This window comes from Nyctibius grandis, chromosome 4, assembly GCF_013368605.1.
Source record: "Nyctibius grandis isolate bNycGra1 chromosome 4, bNycGra1.pri, whole genome shotgun sequence".
In the NCBI taxonomy this organism is placed as follows: Eukaryota; Metazoa; Chordata; class Aves; order Nyctibiiformes; family Nyctibiidae; genus Nyctibius; species Nyctibius grandis.
Genome location: NC_090661.1, coordinates 41,467,902 through 41,495,395, shown reverse-complemented (window position 1 = coordinate 41,495,395; position 27,494 = coordinate 41,467,902). Strand labels below are relative to the sequence as shown.

The 27,494-nt window shown below is 38.5% G+C and overlaps 1 protein-coding gene across 2 annotated transcripts in view; it reads left to right on the top strand.

Annotated features, from left to right (window-relative positions):
* Window positions 1–27,494, top strand: part of PRKD1 (protein kinase D1) — a 156,813-nt gene that overhangs the window by 116,795 nt on the left and 12,524 nt on the right. For both annotated transcript variants that reach the window (XM_068398168.1, XM_068398167.1), the window contains 12 exons: window positions 5,928–6,138; window positions 7,829–7,906; window positions 11,322–11,526; window positions 12,451–12,574; window positions 13,382–13,459; window positions 14,238–14,517; window positions 19,862–19,914; window positions 21,282–21,354; window positions 22,328–22,434; window positions 22,870–23,031; window positions 24,398–24,496; window positions 25,652–25,919. In XM_068398168.1, coding sequence (XP_068254269.1) covers window positions 5,928–6,138; window positions 7,829–7,906; window positions 11,322–11,526; window positions 12,451–12,574; window positions 13,382–13,459; window positions 14,238–14,517; window positions 19,862–19,914; window positions 21,282–21,354; window positions 22,328–22,434; window positions 22,870–23,031; window positions 24,398–24,496; window positions 25,652–25,919 — 1,738 coding nt within the window. The remainder of the gene's footprint in view (window positions 1–5,927; window positions 6,139–7,828; window positions 7,907–11,321; window positions 11,527–12,450; window positions 12,575–13,381; window positions 13,460–14,237; window positions 14,518–19,861; window positions 19,915–21,281; window positions 21,355–22,327; window positions 22,435–22,869; window positions 23,032–24,397; window positions 24,497–25,651; window positions 25,920–27,494) is intronic.

Here is a 27,494-nt window from a genome sequence, read left to right as displayed (position 1 = left end):
GAACAGGGTACATAATAATTTCCATCTGTGGATAGTTTAATATTAACAGCTTGTACTGAAGCCAGTTCTTCAATGTGTTTACACATGTAACACTGAAGTATTTTTCAGACCATAGCTTTCTGACTATGGTGCTTGTAGGATTAAATCATACACTTGACTTAAAGAGAAGAGTGCAAGAAGCTTTGAAAGACAGCACAGCTGATTGCATTCTAAGTGTGGTATTTCAGTATAGTTAACTGAAGATTTGTTTCCTTGAATTCACTTAATTACAGTCACATAGTTTAATTTGTAAAAGAAAGTCAACATTTGCATTGCATTAAAAACGTAATAGTTCCTGTGGTTACATAGATATCTAGCACCTCACTTGACAGTAGCTTCCTGTGAAGAAAATGTATATGAACATATTAAGACTTTATCCTCTGCCTTCAATATAGGAAGGAAATGCATGTTTCAACAAGTATGCTTCAACACTGAAAATGAAGCTTCATGCAGTCAGTTATTGCTGTTTGTTTTTTTTTTAAAAAATATACATCACTTTTCTTAGTTGTCCAAGTAAATTAAAAAAAAATAGCTCATGATAATTTGTTTCTTTTGTTAAGGCAAACACTTCATAAATGTATGAATACCTGTGTAATTTTTGATTGAGTATCTCAATGTAAAGCACAGGAATAATGTCACAATACTTTTTAGATATTGAGCCTACAAAAGGTTAGCACTTCTTTGTGAACAGTGTTGAAAAATTATATATTTAGGAGAGTATAGGATGCGTAGCCTGTTCTCTTCTGAGTGAAGTTTAGAGACTTTAATGTGTTTCCACAAGCATGATTTAAAGTAAGATGGTCAAATGTCAAAATTGAAGTATTTCTTTTCTGACTTTTCTAGAACATGAAGCTCTTCAGTAAAGTTTCGTCAGAATCCCTGAGACATTTTTAGTGGGACTGTTGAAACCTTTTAAAAGAAGTCAGGCAAACAGCAGTCTGTTTTATGTTTTAGGCTAGCTTGTGCAGTTGGATTGCAGGACTGTTCCTTGTCTTTGTTCCCAAGAGGATAATTCTGCATCCAGTCAGTCAGCTTTTATTGCTTCCCATAAGCCCCTTCAGCTCCTCCCTAAAGTTTCTTTGATTTCTGTGTCTGGAATGGATAGATGTGGTGCTAGAAGACAGTAAAATTCACGCAGGTAGTGAGAACGGCTGAATCCATTGGCAGAAAATCAGTATTTATTTCAGTTTCTTAATTGTATTTTGCAATGGATTTGGACAAGGAAAAAAGACAGACAGGAGGGATCTCCTGCTGAGGGATTTTAACCTTTGGGGTAGCAGTTATATGGAGGACTTTCTCCTTCCTGCAGTGACAGGGTTCTGCACAATGACTTTGTGCTTCTGGCTACTGTAGACAAATTGTTGTGTCCTTGAATAGCTTTTAACAAAGCTCACCAGATAAACCATGAGTAGCTTCAGTATATTCCAAAAATTCTAAGAAGTGGAACAAAAAGGAGGGGCAAGGCATCAGCTAATAAGAGTCATGGAGAATGCCCCATGTTGGGGAAAAGCTTGGCACCTTTCCCTTCTTGGAATTAAAAAAAAAACTTTTTTCAAAATAAAAGAATAAGCAAACACTGGATTCGATGAGATATTCTCATAATTTAAGGCATAATTGAATTGAAGTCTCTGGATGTGATCAGTGTTGCTGGCTTGGTTGGACATCCGTACAGTTAAATATCGGCACATATTTCTCTGTGTTTGTCACTTGGAAAATCATATTCTGAGCTGTTAAAGTACAGATTACCTCGCTGGGATGATTGTTATAAAGGGTTGTTTAGTGTTTGGAGCCGTGCAGGCTGTTAGTTTCCATGGTGTAATCCAGTTAAGCAATCGTTTCCTGGGAAGTTTCCAGATTTGCTGAGTCAGTAGTCTGGCTGACTACCAGGAAAAACTAATTTATCTTTCTAACAAACCAGGCACACCAGCTGAAGAAGAAGGTGCTTTGTGGAAGATATTCTTGCTTCTGCAGTGAAAATAGGATAGTTCCTGGTTTCCTTTTCTTTCAGGGACTTTAAATTGTGCAATCTGTCTGAAGCTGGGAGTGCTGGAAGTTAAAGTTGAGGGATATTGACAGGAGTTTTCAAAGTTATTGAGAGGAGAATCTCATCATTGGCAAGCGGAAGGAGGTATTCCTCCTCCTAATAGGTCAGTCATCAGAGGGGTGTGGAGTGACCGCTCTGACTGCTGCTGCTGCCATCAGTCCTCTGTCACCAGTTTCCCTTCCCTTGCTGCCTCTGAGCAGGAGCCAAGGGTCACATTGCCTCTGGCTGGAAGAGGGAAGGGAGTGCAAGTCCACCATATGAGGCCTGGGTATGCAGGAGATCAGAGCCAGTACTGCTGATGTCTTTTCTAGAATGTGGGAGAAGGTGAAACTCAGCTTTACCTCTTACTTGACCTGAAGCCACTGTAATTTAAGAATTGCTGGTGTGTTACACAGTGTGCTATGCTGCTGTTGCATAGCAGCCCAATGCTTGCACAATGGCAAAGAAAAGTTGAAATACTTTTACTGTAAATAGAAAAAGCTGACAGATATTTTCTACAAACAATTTGTTTGAGTCAGTTTAGGCCTACCTATTTCCTTTCACTCGGTAAACATGGTAAACATGGTGAAATTGTGTTCGTTTGATATTGAGCTTGTTATTCGTTGTCGGTATATTAGTTTTAACAGAAATATAAGCAGCACTTTGAATATTAATATCACGTTAAAAAAAAGTAAAGTAGAAATCAGTCTTGAAGGCTGACATTCTGCAGTAGGTCTTCCAAAAAGATAAATCGTTTGTTTAGTACCCATTACTGCTTGAACTGTAGAGAGCACTTCTAAATTACTAGCAAAAACATAGTTGCTCACAAAAATGTGAGGTGAGACTTGAAGTAAATCCTTCAAAAATTATAACTGTGCATTGACTGGCAGAAATTTTGAGAAACAAGTTTAAGAAACAACAATACAAAAGCTTTATCAGTGGTAACTTGGTATTTGATCAAAGCTGATGGTGTGAGTGACTGTTGCAGAGTTATCTTTCAGAAAGGATTGAGTCAATGTAGAGCACACAGAATTCACTTTTTGTCCAACCTGATGTTTTCTCAGAACCATCCAGAAGCATATACTAGCACACTGAAACTGAAAAACTTGCCATCAAACTGAAAAAGCAAAAAATGTAGCAAATAATTTGTCCCACATTCATACTGTACCACACCTGAGATTTGATCAGACATCATCTAGGCAGCACGTCTCAATGGTCAGAGCCAAAGCTGTAGGGAAGCCTGTCTCTCTCTGTTAATCATATAAGTGCCTAAGATTAGTCTCAGTACATTTTAGCAACGGTACTGATGTTTCTAAAAACCTGAAAGGCATTTGGTGAGAAAAACTGGGCCGCACCGGCTTTCTAAAATCCTTTGAGTATGAGGTTAACTAGATATAAGTAATTTGGACTTTTAAGAAGCTTTTATCAGTATTCAGTTGCCAAAATCATTTTTGATTTGGCAATAATTTGGAAAATGAAGGCAAAGAATGACAGTACAAAGTAGATTTAGTTTAGTTGGTACTACAGAGGGTTCTAAGAGAGATCATACTGTTAGGATGTATTTGGATCACTTGTGCTTCAGACAAGAGTAATATTCTCAAGAAATGGCTCTAGTGGTGAGAATGGTAAACTGAAATATTAATTTGTCGCAATGACATGATGAAAGCAAACAATAGAACTCTTTCCCCTTAGAAATTCTTACTCCTTTTCAATTAAAGTACGTTGTAAGAGAATAGTGTTGCTACTTGTGAAAAGTCCACCAAATGTCCATATTCGAGACAAAGACAGCAAAGTGTTGTGACTAATGCCTTTCAGGTAGTGGTTAGAGTTAAGGCAAACCTTTAAAGAATTGCTCTCTTCAAAAAGAAAATACTTCTATAAAAACATAGTATGTCACATGTGTAACTGTTCTTGTTGTGAGCACCGAAGAGCAGATTCAGAGCTAGGTGTCTGACCATAGCATAGGGTTGAGGATGTAGCTTGTAAAGCACTGCACCAAGACTGCGCCAAAACTGTCCCTATTCTACATACAAGACTGAGAGGAACTCATCGCAATTTCTATCTCCTCTTGTGTGATTTGTCCTGTCCACAAGTACTGAGCGATGTCATTTGCAGGTAGTTTGCACAAGCTGCGTGATGCAGTTTCTGCTGTATATGTGGCCTCATTCTTTCCTTCCTGTTGGGCTTCTGCCCTCCCTTCCAAAGCCCTGTTCATGTTGACTTCGTAAGACTTAGTACAGTCTGCCTTGGAAATATTAGGCAAGCAATATTGCTAACTAACAGATATTAAATAAGTTTAATCCAAAACTGAGACTAGTTTGGGATTTTTTTTTCACATGCATAAGTGCTTTACAGAGCATGAAGATCTAAAACTCAGGAAGTAAACACATGATATCAAAGCGTGTACTCATAATTTTTCCGCTATTATTTGTGATGGAGAAAAGACAGATGCTTTCTTATACTTGTTTCAATCTGGTTTTATGGTGACCACATGTACCTGGCTTATACAATGTATTTTGCATATGTCTCCTTGATTTGACAGGACTGCATCTATACAGTGGATAAGCATGTGATGTTGGCATTGTTGTCAATTAGCAGGGTCACTCTAATGTTCAGCAATTCTATTGCATGTGCGTCTTTGGAAAGACAGATAGTTCTGCGGTATAACCAAAAGAAGAATTTTGGTCTTCACAATAAGAAACCTATCTGATCTTTGCAAGGAAGAAACTTCTTTTCTTCCTATGGCAAATACACTATGAAGGCAAAGCATGGACCTCCTTAGCTGCTTCTGCCATCAAAATGACTTTCAAATTCTTATATTGTATTGTAATATTGTATTTTTATATTTTGATTACCAGGAAATAATAATAAATCACCTTTCTCAAATGCAGAATTTCCTGTAACATTGTTAGTTTGAAACAAAATAGTTTTTCAAGTTAGGCCAATCTGAAGTTTCAGCTACTACAACTTTTCGAACAGTGCAGCCTCCCTTGGAAATGACTCATTTTCTAGCCTTCAGTTATCAGATTATTTGCAGATGATGGCAAGAGGATGCTGAGTTTTAAATGATCAAGCTGCATCTTGTCACTTTTTTCTCCTTTCCATGTTAACTGTGGGTGTAGTTTGGTTGTTTCTCAAGGGCAATTCTTAGGAGAAGGCAGTTTTCTGGGTCAGTTGTTTTGTGGGAGAATTACTATATTTACATCTAAATGAAGTTAGTAGAGAAAATATGGTAACTCGTTTCTTTCAGGATTCTTTTGATTCCATGCCTTACTGTCTCTCTTCATACATATTTATATATGTGCATTTAAATACCTATTGTGATCTGTTGTGCATAATCTAAATGTAGTAAGGTTAGCGATAGCAAAAATTATAAATAAAGGGATGGAAAAATACTAACCTGTTTTCTGTCAAAAACCTACATGCACATAGAATAAGGTAATGATTTTCTTAATGTTTATACAAAAAAATACAGCCTTTCAAAGTTACCATTGATTTAAAGCAGAAAATAAAGAGAGGTAAAAATGGCTTGTATTTTTATCAGAACAGAAAATGCTTTTCTGAGAAATCTTTAGTGAATATTTTCCTTTTGATTTAAAAGATATTTTTTTTAATAAAAACTTGTTTCAGCCACAATGTAAAAGGTATGATAGTAGTGTTGACAAAGATACTGTTTGATACCATTCCGATTTTTCGAAAGCAGTCTGAGAGTGTGTTGCATGTTCTATTAGTGTTTAAAGTCACTTATATTACTTTTTATGACATATGACTTACTGTACTTGAGGTGAGTATATGTGAATATGATATTCTTTTAAAAATGAATACATCATGATTATTTCAACTGTTCTTTTTATGTATTTCACAGCAAAAGACACAGTCAGAATCATTCACTGGGCGAGAGAAGAGATCAAATTCACAGTCCTACATTGGACGACCTATTCAGCTAGACAAGATCTTACTGTCCAAGGTTAAAGTGCCTCACACTTTTGTCATCCACTCTTACACACGGCCAACAGTTTGCCAGTACTGTAAGAAGCTTCTCAAAGGGCTTTTTAGACAGGGTTTGCAGTGCAAAGGTAAGTAAACGCCCTTTAGGAGCATAAAAGCTAAGCATAATAAAATTACTAAATTAGCGTTTGAGTAGTTGCTATGTAGCCTTAGTCATGATTTCGTCACTAAACTGTCTAGGTGTAGGCACATGTACAATTACATTGGATTAAGCTGGAGTCAAAATTACAGTAATTGCTGTTCTGCAGGAGCTGGCTGCGTGGCTCTTCATTGTTATCCTGCAGTATATCTGCAGTAGCTCGCATCTTTTTCATTTAGGTGTAAATTAGCTTGTATTTGGCACTACGTGAGTGTATGCTCACAGGCAGTTGCAGCAGAATAGTTAACACAAAGCACAAAGGACTGTATTCTTCATTGTTTTCAATCTACAAAGTCTTATACTTGAACTGAAGTATGTGCATGAGTCCCAGCAGTTCAGGGTTTTGGGGAAGTTGTAATGAAAATAAAGTAAGATGAGCTTATATGAGAATTTAAAACCATATTTTTCCAATGTGACTAATGTGCTCTCAAGTCTCGTGGGCTTGTACCTCAGCAGGTGCTGAAGTGAATCAAGCCCCTTGGATTGTAACCTAGATTACTGGCTCGCCTTAGCCAACTAAAGTGCCCATAAATACAAATCATTGTGCATGCTATGATGTTAGATAACATCAGCTAACAGATCCTTAAAAGCACCTTCCTTCTATTAAAATAAACAATAACTATCATAGAATTAATCAGTATACTTTGTGTTTCTTCTTTGAACTAACACCCTGCAAAAAATCAGAGTTGCATTCATTTAACTTAAAATGTGATTCTGATGTGATTTTAACTAAAGCAAAATCTCTATGAAGGCATCACCTGTTTCAGTTTATTTTGAATCCCAGTGACATAAGCAAATATTAACCTGATTTTTTAAAAAAATATTTACCTACAGTTTGGAACTGCTATACCTCAGTTGGTTTTTGGATCAATCTGAATTTAATAATTACAAGGATAGAGACATCCTTAGCATATTTCTTTCTTCCTGGCTCTTTGCTTGTCCAGGTGTGTTAATAAGTTACAGCTCTTAGTTCACGTAAAATTTGTTCCGTAAGCCAAGAGAAAACAGTTAAGATGACAGCTAATAAAGTGCTACTTACAGATAGGAAAAAAGTAAAGGTGGAGTGAAATAAAAATATCTAGGAAATAAGGAAGGTATTGAAGGAACCCTCCACTGAAAGCTGTCTAGAAGTTGCTTTGCTATGCAAAGAACAAGTCTTTTCTTGCTTAGAATTGTTGGCTTGGGTTCTGCTTTTCAATTTTCAGTCTTCAGCATTTGATTTGTAGTCAGTCACTTAAGCTGCAGTGGATAATACTGCAGCCCAGTCTGCTTCTTTCACAGGAAAAGCAGCTCTGGCTTTGCAGACAAGCACACAGGTCCCCCGATTGCTCCCCTAGATGAGCTGAGCATGTGCTTCAGCTCCAGCTAGTGCCTCCGCCCAGCTGCCATCGGTAATGCTTTCCTTCTGCCTCGGGAAAACATGCCTCTAGCATCTTCATCCTGTCCCTTCCACTGGCAGGTGGCGTGCAGCCGGGCTAAGGAACGCTTTCTGGACACGTTAACTTTGTACTAGTGAAATGATAGGGCTCGACATTTATAGGCTGGATAAGAGGAGAAAGATATAACTGAGTCACAGAAAAAGAGAAATAATTTTACTGTATCCCTTTTTTTCTTGACAGACTGTAGGTTCAACTGTCATAAACGCTGTGCTCCTAAAGTGCCAAATAACTGCCTGGGGGAAGTTGCCATTAATGGAGGTAAGTTGCCTTAATGTTTCTGTCATTGTTTAAACCACCAGTTAAATAAAGGAGAAATGTAAAACTGATGTGTGCAAAGACACATTTTTCCATTGCTTGGGAGTGGGCTTTCCTCTGTGATATTTCTGTTGTATGTCAAAGATGAAGTGTGGGAGGAACCCTACAAGTGGCTCATACACCATCAGCTCTGAGCATGCGTCTGCCAAATAGGTGGCGCTGGCAGACAGGCTCCGCTGTGCCACAGAGGTGGTGTCAGCAGCAAAGCGGCCAGGTGATCATGGCCTGCAGAATGCCAGAGTAAAGCAAAAAGCTACACACGTGAGAAGTTGGCATTCACCTGTCAGATACAAGCACAAAATTGCTTTTTTAATCTGGGGGGGAAAAAGTGTTTGTTTTAGGATAATCTTCCTGAGAAGGAGAAGTGTATCTGGAAGAACTGGGAAGGCCTTCCAGGAAAAAATTCCACTGCTTACTGTTGGCGTAAAACTAATCGTATCAGTTGCGAGAAATAAAGGCTTAAATATCTGCCATTTTCCCATACATGTGCTGTTGGTTTTGTGTCAAGATAGGAATGTATGGGTAGGCTTGACAGACGGTACTGGAGAAAAAAAGGGTGGTTGTAGATGAGTTGTTGGTTGCCTTGAAAATGTCGCTTTCCTATGTGATAAGGGAATGAGAAGTGTGGTGAAGTGTTCAGTTTCTAATGCATATTACCATGTTAAGTTGTCAGCCTAAACTGCTTCTGAGGTTAATAAAGTATTGCCTTATTAGGTATCCTTTTTCAAACTTTACATCGGTGATCTACTTTATTGAAGAGATATCAAGAATTGCCAAAATTAGGAATGTTAACTAATATTTTTCATAGTATTTCTCATAGTAGTGTGACTTTATTACTACAAAGTTTTTCTGTTAATGGCAATTAGTGTAGGCAAAAATATTTCAGATGCTGAGTATCCAACTTGAAACGTGATAAGGTGCATGATTTTCTGGAAGGTTGATATTGCACTCCTACTGCATGTTCCTCTCTGATGCGCCTCAAACTGAACTCTTGGAGTCACTGTTATTTTTTTAAAATCTTTACACCATTTATAGCTCACTTAACCATTAACCATCCCATAACATAATTATTTCTTCAGGAGTGCAAGTCATGATGCTTATGGAAGTTTATGACTTGATTTTCAAATCCAAGAGCTAAATATACACCGTGATATAATAATTCCATTGATAACAGTATAGAGTTGTCCCTAAGATTTGCAGTCAGAGAAAGTAACTAAATCTGGTTAGGTGCAGTTTTAGAGAGGAATGCAAACCAGGATTGATCAAAATTACGAAGAGAAGACAGGAAGGCAAGCCTTGTTTCTGGACAGCGGGACTAAATGAACAAAATTTACATTTGTTTCTGAATTACTCCTTGAAGTTCCCTCTTTCCATCTGAGGCAGCTGTATTTCATCACTCCAACTCACCCTCTGTGCCCTCTCCCTGCCTTTGCCCCACAAGCAGCATGCTACTTTTGTTGACTTTCCTCCTACACATGAATCTGGTGCTGGCCTGATGGGAAGTGATGGTTTGTCCGAGGAAAAGCTGAGTGAGGAAAGCTTGCGCAGAGCCACTTGGGGTGAGAACATGTACTCCAAGCTTACTCCAAGTGTGCTCCTTGAAGCTCTCCATCTTAAAATTTATAAAATTTGGCTTTTTCCCACCAAATAATATCCATACTATGGTATCCATAGCATCACAGTAGAACTCTTAGTTGTGTATCCTAAATGACTGATATGGGATCCGTAGGATTATCAAAGGCAATTTCATCCTGGTGTCTCATTTCTATTTTTACAGTAATTTGGTTCACATTATTTTCAAAAATAATAAATAAATACAGTATCTGTCACTCTGTCCATCTGCTGTGTGATGCATCTTCCCCAAAATAGTAAGGGAAGGAAGAGCTGAAGCAATAAAATTCCAAGTATGATCTCATTAATAAACACATTAAACACTAAATGTGGGAGGTTATTTTTAACTGATCGTGGGTTTATTAAAAATAGAGATTTAAAAAGTGTTGTGGGAATAGCAAAGAGAGAGCCTTGCACTGTAAAGTGTCATTCATGACTGACTGACAGTTTCTGCTAGGGATGGAGTATAATGTGTCTCTTAATCACACATCAGTAACTTCTATCCAAACATTTTAAGACTACTGTACATGGAAACAAACCTTTCAGCTGAGTGAAATGCTATCAATTCCAAATATTTTCCTGTCAACCAGTTCAGTGTACTTTTTCTTTTGAGGCATCCTCTACGTTGACTGTCAAGAACCTTCCTCCACACAATCAGGCAAAAGTTTCGTGATGAGAATATTTGATTTATTCTATGTGATTTACCTTACTTCTAATTCCTGAAACACTGCAAACATCCCAGAAAAACTCTTGCTGTCTTTCCTGTCTGACAGGACTGATGATTTTGACATGTTAGATCACAGCCTGTATAGCAGCAGGTTGAGTTTCAACAAAATACCTTTTTTTGGTGGTTTTTTTTTGTTTGGTTTTGTGTGTTTGTTTTTGTAAAGTAAGTCCTTAGGTAAATAAGTTTGAAGTTTTCTCTTCCTTTCTGTCTTCCAGATAAATCCATTCACAAGCAGCAATAAAATAAAAAGTTATTTCTTACTTTGATCTTGCTTAGGCATATCTAATCTTGAAATTGGAAAGTTTAACATAATTTAAATATAAACTGGAAAATACTACGCCATAGTCAAATAAGTTAAATCCTAGGTCTTCGGGTTTTTTTCTATGGTATCTCACATTGGACTTTCTGATATTTATTTAATATTTATTTTCTAAAGGCAAGGAGTGTTATTTCAGTAGTATGGATTACTGTGCAATATTGGGCAGCCTTCACAGAGAACACTGGTGCAAAGAAATATCTTTTGTTCCCAAAAAATACAGTTCACATAATAAGTAATTGTATTAGGAGTTATTTCAATAGTTCATCGTCATGTCATCATCATATTACAAAATTCCTAGTTTTGAAGTTGCTGCTCTTCTAGCATCAGTTTGCAGCTGTAGCCTGCCAACAGCCATCAAGCCAGTATACAACATTCAAGCTATATAGAGAATCTACCAGATCTCAGAAATAAACACATGGTTGTAGAATTTTTGATAGAGGTCCATGGATAAGAAGTTCTGCCTTGACTTTGGCAGTTTTTGATAGAAAGGTGTATTTCTGAAAGTATTCTGGTTTGACGCATTTACAGTTTTCTGCAGTGATTTTCTCAATGGCTGGTTACAGACCACACTTCACCAGTACACACTGAGTAGAGACAGACCCAAAGAGAACCTGAGTTTTCCTGAAGCTCAAAATGTGTCAGGATGTTGTGATTGGAGTATTGTATATTTCCAGATAATAACTTCAGAAATGATATTCCAGATCTTCTTAGTCCTGGGGCTGAGTCTGACGTGGTCATGGAAGAAGGGAGTGATGACAATGACAGTGAAAGAAACAGTGGTTTTATAGATGACATGGAAGAATCTATAGCTCATGATTCTGAGATATCAATGACAGGATGCCATAGTGACAATGGGGAAATGCAGGATGCTGATCCAGATCATGATGAGTCTAACAGGATGATCAGGTGAGCTGGGGGTTGTACCTTTCATCTTCTTTTGTATTTATTTGTAAGTATCATGTCTAGGGCTCACGGGGGAATCTACATGGACCCTATTCTCACTCCTTGAGAATGGAGAGAGCTAGTGACATGTGGTGGTTCTGAAATGGCAGTGAGATTGCTTTGCTGAATATATGCATTATGAAATTAAGAGAAACTTAAAAATTGTGGTCAAGTTGAAGTAGCAACTGAAAACTGATGCACAAGTAATTGTTACAGGTCTACTCTATTATGAAAATTACCTTGTGAAACTTTATTTGTGCATGTGAGCAATAGGGAACAATGTTCTTTATTTTCCTAAGCTTTTTTTCCCTGACTAAAAGTGCAATGACTATTTAAATTAAGAAAAAAAAAAAGAAATTACCTAAGTGGCTGTGGATGAATTGTTTGCATTTTTAGATACGTTTAGAAAGAAGGAAAGTTTGATGAACTTGAAGTAGTAGTTTCAAGCAAGTTACAAAATAGATTAGTGGTTTGAAGTAACTAACCAGGAAGAAAAATGAGGCATTGAGTTGTGCAACTTACCTTAGAAATATCTGAAGAGAAGAAAGCGTTATTCACTTACTGGAACTGTGCAGACTAGTAGGGAAAAAAGTAGAGATTATTCATTGTCAGGGAACCTAAAATGAAATAAAGTCCTTTCAGCTGTAATTGCCTTGATGCAAGGGATCTGTGCCTTGAAGAATTATAGAATATTTTTCTTTCATAGGTTCCAGTTTGACCTGCAGTTTCCTCTTTTTTTTTTTTTTTTTTGCTTACTGGGAGTCTGTTTTGGTAACACATTCCCCTTAGCTTATATTGAGATATATGCACACTCTGATTTAAAAGATTTTTTTTCTTTTTGTCCAAAGTTGTCTTCTTTTTAAAAGCCTTTATTGATTTATTCTTAAGCCCTTCAACCAGCAACAATATTCCGTTAATGAGAGTGGTACAATCTGTGAAGCACACAAAAAGGAGAAGTAGCACAGTAATGAAGGAGGGTTGGATGGTTCACTATACAAGCAAGGACACACTGGTAAGAAATGTAAAGGAAGACCTGTCTTACTGTACATGCTATATGATAGTACAGAATCAAATCCTAACAATATTGTGAGAATTTACAGTCACTCCTGTAAGGCGCTTTTTGCAGTACTGTTGATTACTAAGTCCTGATTCTTGTCATAACTGAGGACTGGCACTGCTTGTAAGAGACAGGAGACAGTTGAAACACATAAAAAATATCTGAATGTGTCAGTTGCATTATCATAGGCAGCCAAATGTGAAGACATTCTGAAGGAAGTAAAAAATAATATTAGCACCTTAGGGGTTCTGGAAAGTAGCTTTACCTTCCAGCTGCAGTCTCCTAGATACCTTACTGCTAGGTAAATTGAGAGATTTGTAGAATAGATTTAGTGTAGAAAAAAGTTATTTTCATTCCAACCTGCTAAAACAGAAATAAAGACTTCAGTATGTGGCCTTCTGAAGTGAGCTGGGGTGTTATAACTGATACAAAAAGAAAGTTCAATTGCTTTAGCAGCACACCTGTAGCAAATTGTGCTGAATATAATGCAAACATTAAAGGGACATTTTAAATTTTTAAAACTTGAACGATTTGAACAGATCTAGGTTATTACCAAAACAACAGCGGGTGGCCCTATAAATCCTAAACTTATATATAAAGTCCTCATAAAAATCTTGTAATAGCAAATTAATCTTTATCATTCACAATTCATCTCTTGAAAGTTAATTGAAACATTTTGAAAGTGATGCTTTTGAGAAATGAACATTTCATTAATTTACTTGGAAAATGCTAGAAAGATTTTTCCCTTGTTTTTCATTGCAGAGGAAACGACACTACTGGAGACTGGACAGCAAATGTATTACACTTTTTCAAAATGATACTGGAAGCAAATATTACAAAGTAAGACGTATTTTTCAAATCTCTTTTTGTACCAGCAGTATATGATGACTGAATTGCTGGGTTAATAGATATTTACTAAAACTACACTAGTAGTATAACTTTTATCTATGTTTGTTTTCATTATTTAAGCTGCATATGTGTGTTTTGCCTTTCACAAACAAGTCTCAGATCAGAAAGGCGTCAGCTAACAAGGACCTAGAAAATATACATTGTGGAAATGGAAGGCTTTTATACAGGGGCAATTCAGTACCAGCGACAAATTTTGGCACGAAATTCATCTGACATTCTGTCATTCATAATACAAATTCGTGTCAGGGAAATACGTCAGTGAGACGTGCCCTAAGTGTTATTCAAGATGAAACAATCAAGTTTACACCTATGTGAAAGGTGGATTTGGAATGTTAATGTTGAATAGATTTATTCTGCAAATGATTTATTGCAAATAAATTTAAGTAACTAAGGAGTCAACAGGCTTTCATTTTCTAGTGGAGTTCTGTTGATACATGGATGGTCCTGCTCTTTTCTGATGGCACCTCACTCCTCTCTTTGATAAGTTTAATTAAATAAGTAAAGTTCTACTTGGTCTTGGAAAGAAACATTTCGTATTTTACCATCAACAGTCCTCTGTGTCATGGAGTTTCAGGTTACAAGAGCCTTTTTGTTTGTAAAAGAACCATGTGGTTAAAAGCAACAGCTAATATAAATTAGTTAAAGTTCGTGCTTTAGTTATATATGTTGATAATCTTTACACAGAAAATAAAACATTTTTTCATTTTAGGAAATCCCGTTGTCTGAAATTTTGTCTCTGGAACCTGCAAAAACTTTCACTTTACTGCCTCAAGGAGCTAATCCTCATTGTTTTGAAATAAGCACAGCAAATATAATCTATTGTGTTGGAGAAAACATAGAAAACCTCTCAAGTGTTCCACTGAATAACAGTGTTATCACCAGTGGTATTGGCATCGATGTGGCACGAATGTGGGAGATGGCAATACAGCACGCCCTGATGCCTGTCATCCCTAAAGGGGCATCAACTGGGTCAGGACCCAGCCTACACAGTAAGTTTATTAATTTCCTCCATTTCAGATAAGTAGAGTCGTATCACAAATGACATTGCTCAATCTTCTGCACATGTTGAAAGGAAGTATTGCACAGCTAGTAAAGGCAATTCTGTCATGGTTTATCACCTGTCTGCGTATTATTTTAAATGCCACAGTTTCTCATCTATATGTTTGCAGTTTATACTAGGACATCTGTACTAATATACAAGATGCAATTTGTTTGCGAGCAAATAGTTGTTCTCTTTGTAAGGCATCTCATCCACATTTGTGTTGCTGACATGAGTAATAGTTTCCTTGTACAGAGGCATGAAGTTTTCTGAGCTCCAGTTGGGAATTGATAGATTTTTCCCATCATGACTGTAATTGATGTTTCTAGCTATCTGCAGAAGCAGCTCTTCACTCTTTAGGTCACTGCAGCATAGACGATATGCTCCCTTTCATCACATTTGGCTGTACAGCCGCCACAAACATTGTCCCATGCTGAGATGAAATGAGCTCAAGTGTGAAGAACAGCTGTTCTAAGCACAAAAAGCGTGGATCTTACCCACGACCAAAAGGACTGAATGTGTCTTTGCCTCCAGTTTACGTACCTTTGGGTAACTCTCTAGCAAAGATGACAGCTTATGTAAACCAAACATGAAACTCGTTTAAATCTAGCTCAGGTACCACTTACAAAGTAGCACAGAGCAAACAGTTCCCCGCTACTAGGCACGTGCTGCTGTGGTTGCTCTGCTACTTGTACTCAGCCTAGTTAGTGTAAAGCAAATTTGGATATGTCTACACAATTTGGATTAGACCTTTTGTTGCAATATACACCCGCTTTAGCACTTGACATCTGGATGCTATTAATGCAGCATGAAATGCTAATGAGACCGGAAGCCCTTCAGAAACCAAGTGATACAACAGGCTGTGGCATTACATCTCCAGGCACAACAGCTCACATATCAGATTAGATCAGCTCCGTCCTTTGCTTTGTCAGCTGGGTTCCTGCATAAAATAGTGTCAAATTCTGGATGTCATTTTAATCAGACTAGTTGCTTAGCGCCCCTGCTTTGAGCCCAGCGTAGCTAAACAAATGACCTAAGATGCTAGACTGGGAATGACAGCTGTCTTCTCTCTTGGGAAGTTTGAAAATTTTCTTTACAAGTTAGTAGTTATCTTTGGGGTTTTTGTGTGAAAATTAAGGTCATCTGAGACCTTTAGAACGAACTCCAGTGGGGTCTGAGGATGATAGCAACTTTCTGCCTTCTGCTCAAAGTCTTTGTCCATGCTTTTTTTCATGTAAACACAAAGCAGCACATACATTTGAAAACAAATTGGCAACGATAGAAAGCTTATACGTAACCGAAACATTGCATTCCAGCAACAATCGATTCCGAAGGAAGGGACAAGGGAATAAGTCACACAGGGCAGAAGTTATTCATGCTACTTAGTGCAACTGGGAAAGATGCTGATGGGCAGTAGTGTCTTCAGTGTGTAATAAAGGCTTTATAGTAGAGAACACTGGTTTTGATGAGGCTTTAATCCATACTAAGAAATTCTAGGAAGAGGCAGGAGACAGAGGCGGCAATGCTCCAAAGAACTATCCTTTCCTTCCCAAAATTATGTCGTTGTGTAATCATAGAAAGGAAGGGACCTTAAAGATCATCTAGTTCCAACCAACCTGCCACAGGCAGGGACACCTTCCACTAGACCAGGTTGCTCAAAGCCTCATCCAACCTGGCCTTAAACACTGCCAGGGAGGGGGCATCCACAACTTCTCTGGGCAACCTGTTCCAGTGTCTCACCACCCTCAAAGTAAAGAATTTCTTCCTAATATCTAGTCTAAATCTCCCCTCTTTCAGTTTAAAACCGTTCCCCCTCGTCCTATCACTACATGCCCTTGTAAAAAGTCCCTCTCCAACTTTCCTGGAGGCCCCCTTCAGATACTGGAAGGCTGCTCTAAGGTCTCCCTGGAGCCTTCTCTTCTCCAGGCTAAACAAACCCAGCTCTCTCAGCCTTTCTTCACAGGAGAGGTGCTCCAGCCCTCTGATCATCTTCATGGCCCTCCTCTGGACTCGCTCCAACAGCTCCATGTCCTTCTTATGTTGGGGGCCCCAGGGCTGGACACAGTACTCCAGGTGGGGTCTCATGAGAACGGAGTAAAGGGGCAGAATCACGTCCCTCGACCTGCTGGCCACGCTTCTTTTGATGCAGCCCAGGATATGGTTGGCTTTCTGGGCTGCGGGTGCACATTGCTGGCTCCTGTTGAGCTTCTCATCAACCATTACCCCCAAGTCCTTCTCCTCAGGGCCGCTCTCAATCCATTCTCCACTAAGCCTGTATTTGTGCTCGGGATTGCCCCGACCCACATGCAGGACCTTGCACTTGGCCTTGTTGAACTTCATGCGGTTTGCACAGGCTCAGCTCTCAAGCCTGTCAAGGTCCCTCTGGATGGCATCCCTTCCCTCCAGCGTCTTGACCGCACCACACAGCTTGGTGTCATCAGCAAACTTGCTGAGGGCGCACTCAATCCCACTGTCCGTGCCACTGACAAAGACGATAAACAGCGCTGGTCCCAATACCGACCGCTGAGGAACGCTACTCATCACTGGTGTCCGCTTGGGCATCAAGCTGTTGATCGCAACTCTTTGAATGAGACCGTCCAGCCAATTCCTTATCCACTGAGTGGTCCATCCATCAAGTCCATGTCTCTTCAATTTAGAGACAAGGATGTCATGTGGGATGGTATCAAATGCTTTGCACAAGTCCAGATAGATGTCATCAGTTGCTCTTCCCGTGTCCACCAAGGCTATAACCCCGTCATAGAAGTCCACCAGATTTGTCAGGCATGATTTGCCCTTAGTGAAGCCATGTTAGTGAAGCCACCTCTTTATTTCCCATGTGCCTTAGCATAGTTTCCAGGAGGATATGCTCCATGATCTTGCCATGCACAGAGATGAGGCTGACTGGTTTGTAGTTCCCCGTGTCTTCCTTTTTTCCCTTCTTGAAGATGGGGGTTATGTTTCCCCTTTTCCAGTCAGTGGGAACTTCACCAGACTGCCACGATTTCTCAAAAATTATGGATAGCGGTTTAGCAACTTCATCCACCAGTTACCTCAGGACCCATGGATGCACCTGATCAGGTCCCATGGACTTGTGCACTTGCAGGTTCCTTAGATGGTCTCGAACCTGATAGTCTTCTACGGTGGGTGGTTCTTCATTCTCCCAGTCCCTGCCTCTGCCTTCTGCAATTTGGGCAGTGTGGCTAGAGCACTTGCCGGTGAAACTGAGGCAAAGAAGTTGTCAGGTACCTCAGCCTTCTCCATATCCCAGGTAACCAGGTCTCCTTGTTTCCTTCTGGAGAGGGCCCATGTTTTCCCTAGTCTTCCTTTTATCACTGACGTACCTATAGAACCTTTTCTTGTTGCCCTTGATGTCCCTGGCCAGATTTAATTCTGTCAGGGCTTTAGCTTTCCTAACCTGGTCCCTGGCTGCTCAGACAATTTCTCAGTATTCCTCCCAGGCTACCTGCCCTTGCTTCCAGCCTCTGTAGGCTTCCTTTTTGTGTCTGAGTTTATCCAGAAGATCCTTGTTCATCCATGCAGGCCTCTTGGCATTTTTGCCATTCCTCTTTGTTGGGATGCATCACTCCTGAGCCTGGAGGAGGTGGTCCTTGAATACTAACCAGCTTTCTTCGGCTCCTCTTCCCTCCAGGGCTTTATCCCATGGTACTCTACCAAGCAGGTCCCTGAAAGGGCCAAGGTCTGCTCTCCTGAAGTCCAGGCTAGTGAGCTTGCTCTGCACCCTACTTGCTGCCCTAAGAGTCTTGAACTCTGCCATTTCATGGTCACTGTATCCAAGGCTGCCCTTGAGCTTCATATCCCCCACCAGCCCCTCCTTGTTGGTGGGAACAAGGTCCAGCATGGCACCTCTTCTCATTGGCTTCTGTGTCACTTGGAAAAGGAAGTTATCATCAATGCATTCCAGGAACCTCCTGGATTGCTTATGCCCTGCTGTGTTGTCCCTCCAACAGATATCGGGGTGGTTGAAGTCCCCCATGTGGACCAGGGCTTGTGAATGTGAGGCTACTCCTATCTGTCTGTAGAGGGCCTCATCCGCTTGGTTTTCCTGGTTGGGTGGCCTGTAGCAGACTCCTACTGTAGTGTCACCTGTCCCTGCCCCCACTTTAATCCTAACCCATAAGCTCTCAGTCAGCTCCTTCTCCATCCCCAGGCAGAGCTCCATGCACTCCAGCTGGTCATTGACATAGAGGACAACACCCCCTCCTCGTCTCCTCTGCCTGTCCTACCTAAAGAGCCTGTATCCTTCCATTCCACTCCAGTCATAGGAGCCGTCCCACCACATTGCCATGATGCCAATAAGGTCATAGCCCTGCAGGCGCACGCACGTCTCTAACTCCTCTTGTTTATTCCCCATGCTATGTTCATTTGCATAGAGGCATTTCAGTTGGGCCCCCAATGAAGCTGACTTACTGGCTGGAATTCCTTTGTGCTGCTCTTCTGGCACTCTCCTGCTATCCTCTCCATGCTCTGGGCATCTATTGCTGGCCCTGGCATTGGACTGGCTGAATTGGGATGGACTGAGGTTCCCCTCCCCCAGGAACTCTAGTTTAAAGCCCTCTTCACCAGCTTGGCAAGCCTATGACCAAAGATGGACCCCATCAGCCCCTAGCCAATACACTTTGCAACAGACATATTCTCAAGTTTTATTGAACCCCTCAATAGGTTTGCACTTCAGAATGCTTATGGTAACATCCTAAGCTCTGAATTTGTAGAGGTTGGGTCTGATATTTGTTGTATTTAAAGCACAAGTGCAAGTTTTTATTTCCATTATGTGTTTTAATAATGTCTCTTAAGCCAGTTGAAATGTGTATTACTTTTAACAGTACACATACCAATTTGAATGTGTGTTGGCCTGAACAGCATCAAATACATTGTAGATGACACTGTAAATAAAAATTATTATTAAATCCACTAAATAAAAACAGTTTACCATAGTTGCAGTTATGTTATTTGCATGGGGTATAAAGCCCCAAAAATGAATGCACAAAAAGCAATAATAAGCTTAAAAATGGGAATTATAAGATTCCAATATTAAAAAAATTAATAATGACATGTATAATTCTGTTCTTTACCATACACTGCAAAACTGTTGTTCAAGTCACGTATTTGTGGGCTGATGTAATTTTATATTGGCTGGTAGATGAACAAGCTGACCTAATTGGTCCAATTTCTAGAGCTGTCAGTAGATATTGATGTAATGTGAATGTCATTTCCTATTACTACATGTTTGAACTAAATGCACAGCAATCTAAAGTATAGTTTACTTTCTTCCCCAGGGGATATATCCATCAGTATTTCTGTGTCAAACTGCCAAGTTCAAGAAAACGTGGTGAGTGTTTTCTGGATGCTGGTGCTAGACGTGCTATGATTAAGCTTGTGAAGTCAATGATCTGTTTTGCAAAGAGGAATGTTGAAGAGGAGTTCCCATCAGCCTTTTTTTGCATACTTTGTAGAAATTAACAATTAGCTTTACTAACTTCTGAGAAAAATTATCTTCATGGCACCTTGTCTTGAGACGCAAGAATTGCGTATGGGTAATTTCTCTTAACACAGCATTTAACTATGTATCCTTGCAGGATGTTAACTACCAAAAGGAAAAGTGAGCTGTAGGAGTTATTAGTTCATGGGACTTCTGTCAGCTGAACTTAGTAAAGCTAATCACAAGACTTGATAAATATACTGTTTCCTGTCATCACTGCGAGATCAGATGTTCTCTGTTGTACAAAGATGAAGCTCTATCTGAAGGAAGAGTTACATAAGTTGTTACACATATGTAAAGAATTCTGGGTTTCTTTTACCAAGGACTGTTAGACACAGGACATTTGTTCAAGCTAATCAGTCACACTGCTGATTTTCTGTCTCATGGGCGGAGGAAATAAACGGGACTGCCTGCAGCTGAGTACAGCTTTGGGGCAGCTCTGGTATTTGCCAGAAAAGTGCTGGGGAAGGATGTGTCCATTTCTTTCCTAAGAAAAAGCAAGACATCCTTTGTTATCAATTCCTTGACATTCTTTTACTCTTCTTTGTAAATGCTGCTGGTTAAATATCAGAAATATGAAACTAAGCTCCAAGATTTGAGGTTTGTTCGAGTCTCCCAAATGAATCCGCTAACAGCTTGTGCTTTAGCCTGTATTTAGGCACTAAGGAATAGCGAGATGTGAGACTCCCTCTCTGGCACGGATGGAATATTTAACCCTCAGTGGACAAACACAAACAGCCAAAGCCCAGAGCTGCTGATACTCACAAAGTTTTCTATAAACTAAGAAACCACTTGCATTTCTGTGGCTGACATGAGCTGACATTGGAACTTTTTCAAGAAAATTTTAAATTCCTGATTTCTCCCTTTTCATAAAAACCCAGGATATCGGGGTAGAATGTTGCTAACAAGACCCTCTGTATTTCCTTCCATATGTACTTTCGTCTTCAAATTTCACAATTACAAAGTGTAATGTAGTGTGCTGGGGGTTACTTGCCTGGAAGATGGCAGCAGCTGAAACTTATCGAAGGTGCAGCAGCTTTTACAGCAATTGAAGTTAACATGACTTTTAAGAAAACTTGCGTGAATGTTTTTGGCAGATAATATATTTTGAAATGTACTGTAGTAAATATGTGCTACTTCCCATTAGCAAAAGCAAATGAAATACAAATTTGTTTCCATATCTCAGGGCTTAATATTTGGTTTGTTTATATAAACAGGATATTAGCACTGTATACCAGATCTTCCCAGATGAGGTGTTGGGATCAGGACAGTTTGGAATTGTTTATGGAGGTAAGGCTTTGGTGTGCTGTACACTTATGCTTAAGATAGAAAATTTCTTGAATGGTGAAAGTATTTGGACTCTGAAATGTTTTGTTGCAGAAATTAGCTGCCCATTGTTTTATATAAGCAATATTCATTAAAGAAGGAAACTTTTTTATTGATGAAGTTGTTTTGTAATTTGAAGTTTTCTAACCAGTAGCGGGTCAGTGTTTATTAATAGCTTCATATTCTCTGTAAGTTCTAGTAAAGAAGACCCTGAAGTGCAGAAAACTGTTCGAGAACTATAATTGAAGAAGAAAAACAATGTATAATTTCTTCTTCCTGCTGTTTTTCTTGGCATGTTTTTGTGAGCTTTTTTTTTTTTTGGTTTTCAGTAGTTCATTAGAATTGTTTTTTTATTATTTTCTTAGTCATTTTCCTCTTTTTCCTCCTTTTTTCCAGCAGTTTTTGAGGGTGTATTTAGGTACAGCTGTTGTTTGAGACAGTGAGAACTAACTACAAATTTCTCACTGAAGAATCTCTGTGAGTCTCTGATAAATCTGGGACATACACTCACATTCCTAAAGGCCATCACCTACTTGCTAGTCTGGAAATACTATCAAAGGACTAAGCCTACAACCTGCCAATTGCAGAAAATGCAGCTTAAGTATATGAACAAGCATATATATATATATATATATATATATCTCAGAAAGTTAACTTTGCACCTATGTTCTTGAAATGCAGAGCTGACTTTCTCATATGTGTATGTGTCTTACACGTTTAAACAGCTTTGTCAGATGTTAATAAGAAAAGTTCTCTTGTCAAAGGCTAGAAAGAAGGGAAATGACAGAAAACTTTTAATGACTTACATGACTTAATTTGCTGCAAACCTGCTCTGAAAATTACTTGGTTGTGCTCATTTGTCCAATTCAGTGAAAGTGTAACATTTTGCAGAATTAATCATGTTAATTGATAGAGGCCTTTTGTTTTATTAATGCAGGAAAACATCGTAAAACAGGAAGAGATGTTGCCATTAAAATAATTGACAAACTAAGGTTCCCAACTAAACAGGAAAGTCAACTTCGTAATGAAGTTGCAATTTTACAGGTATTTTTCTATTCTTTCTACTGTACTAACTCCATTTATACATTACTATAAATAGCAGATAATATGATAATTATTTTAATTGATAATCACTAGTATTTTGCAAAAGTACTAGTATTTTTGCTGCTTAATCTGCATAAATTAGCCAAGACCAAATGTACTGGGAATGTAACGTTAGGAATTACAGTTTCTGCAGCTTTAAGCACCAGGCACAATAAGGAAAATGTATGTTTGTTAAACTGATCTGAAGTTCATACATTCTCCTGTACTCTCCCTAGAAATTTCATGCCTGTTGCCTACAGATTAGGCACACAATTTAAATTATGAAAGACTGAAATGCTGTTGGTTTAGGGGGTCTGAAGACTAGCTATATAATGATAAAACCTACTAATCATGTTGGGAAATCTGTTATTCAAGTGCTGTATTTATCTTTAATAGAATCTTCATCATCCTGGAGTTGTAAATCTGGAATGTATGTTTGAGACACCAGAAAGAGTATTTGTTGTTATGGAAAAACTCCATGGAGACATGCTGGAGATGATCTTATCAAGTGAAAAGGGCAGATTGCCAGAGAGAATAACAAAGTTTTTAATTACTCAGGTAAGAAATTAGTTATAGACCTAGAAGGAGATTTGAGGTCAAGTATTATCACTATTGCTTATGTTTTGCTTTTGGCATAATTTACCTGTCTGATTTATGAAAGCCTGAATTGTAATATCAGGGATGGTACAGACCACTTTGTTTATATTATATGATAGGTAGTAAACCATTAAGAGGACCTAGAACTAGACACGTGTATATCTGTCTGGCTGCTGGATGGAAGGACCATCAAGCTACAATTTCTCATATACTTGAAGAATTAAGCACAAGAAAGGGATGCAAAACACTTAACAGCAAACTGTTGAAGACCTGCACAAAGAAATTTGAGCCTCTTTAACTGTCCCATACATAACTGTTGCAGTTAGTACTGTGCACTTTTGTGCATATTTTCTGTGCTGAAATTGGATCTTGGCACTACCTCTGATTAAATTAATCTGGTTTCCTGTATGACTTAACAATGTGATCTGGGTTGGGTTTTTTTTTTTGTTGTTCTTCCTGTTGTCATATTATCATATTGCTTCTTTGGCTGCCCATAAAATTTAGATTTAAATTTAGATACACAATTGAGAATTGAGCCACTTCAGAGTCAGAGCAGTCTGTGTTTCAGCAGTCAGGAAAAAGAAAGGAGCAGGAACAACAGTGTTACAGTGGAAGTTTATTATTCAGGGTAGAATGTAGTAGGTTCCCTAGTTTTCAGGCTTTCGTGGATGAAACTGCCACCAGCTTCAGAATTTGGTTTCTTGCCTTCCCAGGTTCATTCAGCCTCCTTGCCATTCCCTGCCCTAATATAGTGGGAAATTCTGCCAGCTCCTGACCAGATAAAAGGAAAGGAGTTAAAGCCACAAGAATAGGATAAAAATTTCTGTTACACTCTATTGCCATGTTCTTGTGTATGGAATGGAATAAAAATACATGCAAGACTCCTTATGCTTTCTCTCCTCAAGAAAATGTTTAAAATGGATCACATAATATTTCTGGGAAATTTTTTGAGTGAATTCAGATCTGGATGGTCATTTTGCAAATGTTCCTGTGTCCAAAGATTTCACCAAAAAAAAAAAAAAGTAAGCAAGTACTTAGAACACAGTTTTTAAAAATATGTTTAGAATATGAAGTCTTTGGAGAGGGAAAAATCATATTCCATACAGTGAAACGTCAAGAAAACTTGAGGCACAGCAAATAATAGCTGACATTTTTGCCTTCCCCACTCCCCCATTGTAGATATTCCTACAAAGGTACGTTCTTGTTGGATTGTTTCTCTCTACACCAGTCCTTGATTCTCTGATCACTAATATTGTTCGAACAATATAAAACCAAAGAAAATGTACGCATTTAAAACTGAATTTCTTTCTGATTTGTTTCTTCACAGATCCTTGTTGCTTTAAGACATCTTCATTTCAAAAATATTGTTCATTGTGACCTCAAACCAGAAAATGTGTTATTGGCATCAGCTGATCCTTTCCCACAGGCAAGTAGAAAATGCCCTTTCTTAACATAAATTGTTCAGATTAATACATGTTACCAATGATTATTTTATGAACAAACAAGAAATTTACTAGTGACCTCTCTGTATCTCCTCCAGGAACTACACAGAGTTTTTAGATATGAAAAAACTGATCACTTATTCAAAAAACTTTGAAAAAAAGACATGTTTGAAAATCCTTGCCTTTTGTCATTTTTCTAAAATATTCAACTAGATTTTCAAGTGTGGCATAACTACTTGTGCAATTGTTTCTAATTTGCTCATGATTACAGCACAAATTACTTATCTGGTTAATTTGGTCCAGATAAGTGACAATTTGCAAGCAGTCACCAGAAAGACAGTTACCTTTCTGAAAGTTAGTATAGAGCTCATGAAGAAGAAGAGCTGCTTCTTTAATTTTATGAATTTAAATGCCAGGTAGATGGCAGAATATTTAAATATACTTTCTGTCTCATTGTATTTCTTATTAAAAGGTACTTGTATCAGCTCCTGTTACCTTTGATCTGCAGAGTTCATCTATAATCTCTTCCAACTGCCCATATTCAAAAGGAGCACTATTGATAATTTGTAAATAATACTAATATCAATAATTGGAAAGGAAGAATCTATACTGAGCCGTTAAGTGAGAATTTTTAAGCAGCTAAATCTGTCCCTCTGAAGAAATCAGACAAGGGAGTTTGCAGAGAGGCAGGGTGTAACTAGGTCCATAATAAAATGAAAGTGGAAATTCAAGAACTAAATCTTGTCCACTTGCTTGATTTAGGAAAAAGCCATAGGGTTTGCCATGTTTTTATGCTATGAATTAATCAGTATTACTTTGCTTTACTACTTTCACCGGGAGCCTGAGCTGTTAGGCCCATCCAAAACTGCACTTCTTTCACTCTAACCTGTCCTGTGTTACTGCTTTTACCGTGGTTTACTCATGGAGTGAAGGAATAGAGGAGATAGAGTGGACTGGGAATCTGGTCTAATGTCTTGGTGGAATACGGGTATTCCTCTCAAAGAGGAGTTTAAAAGAAAGTACCCTTTTAGAAACAGTAGATGATGCATCTTGCAACTAAACTGCGATAAAAGTTCCTCGAGTATGTATTTGATAATAAAAATAATGTCTCTCTTACTATAGCACTTTTCTTTAAACAGGTAAAACTTTGCGATTTTGGCTTTGCCCGAATCATTGGAGAGAAATCATTTAGGCGTTCAGTTGTAGGCACGCCAGCCTACCTTGCTCCAGAAGTGCTGAGAAACAAAGGCTATAACAGATCTTTGGATATGTGGTCTGTGGGCGTCATCATTTATGTAAGCCTCAGTGGTACCTTTCCATTCAATGAAGATGAAGACATACATGACCAAATCCAGAATGCCGCTTTCATGTATCCGCCTAATCCATGGAAAGAAATTTCTCATGAAGGTAATATCTGTTTGTGGCTGGTATACTTTTTTCCCCCTGTGCGTACTAGTGAAAAAAAAAGATTTGAAATTTCAAGGTACCATAATGTAAAGTGTCTGTTTTGTGCTGTCATCAGCTGCTTTAGACCTTTCCTGCAGAGCATGTATAGACTGCATATGGTGTAATCCTCTGGCATGGGATCTCTCCAGGAGGTGTTGAAGGAAGCACATAGCCACCTAGAGATTGGGTTGCTATAGAATCTTGTGGGGAACCTCAGCTGCTGGAACTGGTGTGGCTTATATTTACTTCTGTACCTCTTCTTTCAGCTCTAGTGCCTCTGCAGGCTTTTTCTTGTTCTACTTGTACCAGTACTTTAGTTTCCATTCAATAGGGTGCTGTACCCTGGTAGTCTTTCTGTGGAGAAGATAAAAAAGATACTGAACAATTCCAAGCAGATGAGATTTCAAGAATGGTGTAAGAAAGTGTCACAAAAGAGGCTTCCTGCAGGGGAAGAAGGCTTGGAGATAACCAAGGAGACTTTTGAAACTAGGTTTCTAGTCAATGCCATCAAAGATTTTTGATAGTAAAAGAACAATGTGAATAATTCACTATGAGCATCTTTAAAGAAGGTAAATGGATTCTATTAAAGATGTCTCTGAACACAACTAAGTAGGGCATTTAACAAAATATCAGTTCTGGTTTCACCAACATTCTTGTACATAACAAACATTTTCAGGTGGCTTGATTTTCTTTGGGATTTTTTTTGTTTTAATCATTATGCCCTTAGCTTTTTGCAAGATAGCTTAATAAGTCTTAAAGCAAAGGAAACATTATAAACATAAGATTCTTGTACTTTTTTTCTGAATTGTAATATGTACCAAATTGAATTAAAACATTAGCATTTACAATTTCCATTTTTTACAGTACAGTTTTTCTGGGTTTCAGGTAACGTGTTTAACTTGTATGTTAATGGTAGCTTAGAGAAGTGTGCCTACTGCTTGCTATAATATATATATTACAGCCATGTGAGATTCTCAGCTGAAAAGTGCTTTGAGAGCATTGTCTGTTGTTTTATCTCAGTGGCAGATGAAGTTTTGGTGAGTTCTGTTGGAGGAAGGAAAAAAAAAAAGGAAGCTATAAATCTGCACAATTACACACTGAAGTCCTCCTGAACCTCCACACACTTCTGATATGTAAGCTGACAGAATCTGTTGGCAGCAATGCTTTATCTAGCACTAGAGATAAGCAAACAGCAATCAACACAGAAGAGGCTGCAAGAAATTGTCTCCCACAGGTTTCTACTGTGGTAGACAGAAGATCAATTTCTACATTCAGAGGTGAAGATTCAGTAGAGCACCTGCAGAAAACTCGCCTACTGGGGTGTTATCTCTCCTTTCATAGAATCACAGCCTTCATTAAGAGTTAATGGATATCAGGCTGCAAGCATGCAGAAGGATGGGAAAGAACACACTTTAACAAATTATTAAATTAAAATCTGCTTACATTGTGATTTTATTATATATTTTGAATTCCTAGCTGATGAGCCACTCTATTATGCTGAACGAAGACCTGAAAAAATCTGAACAGATCCATTAT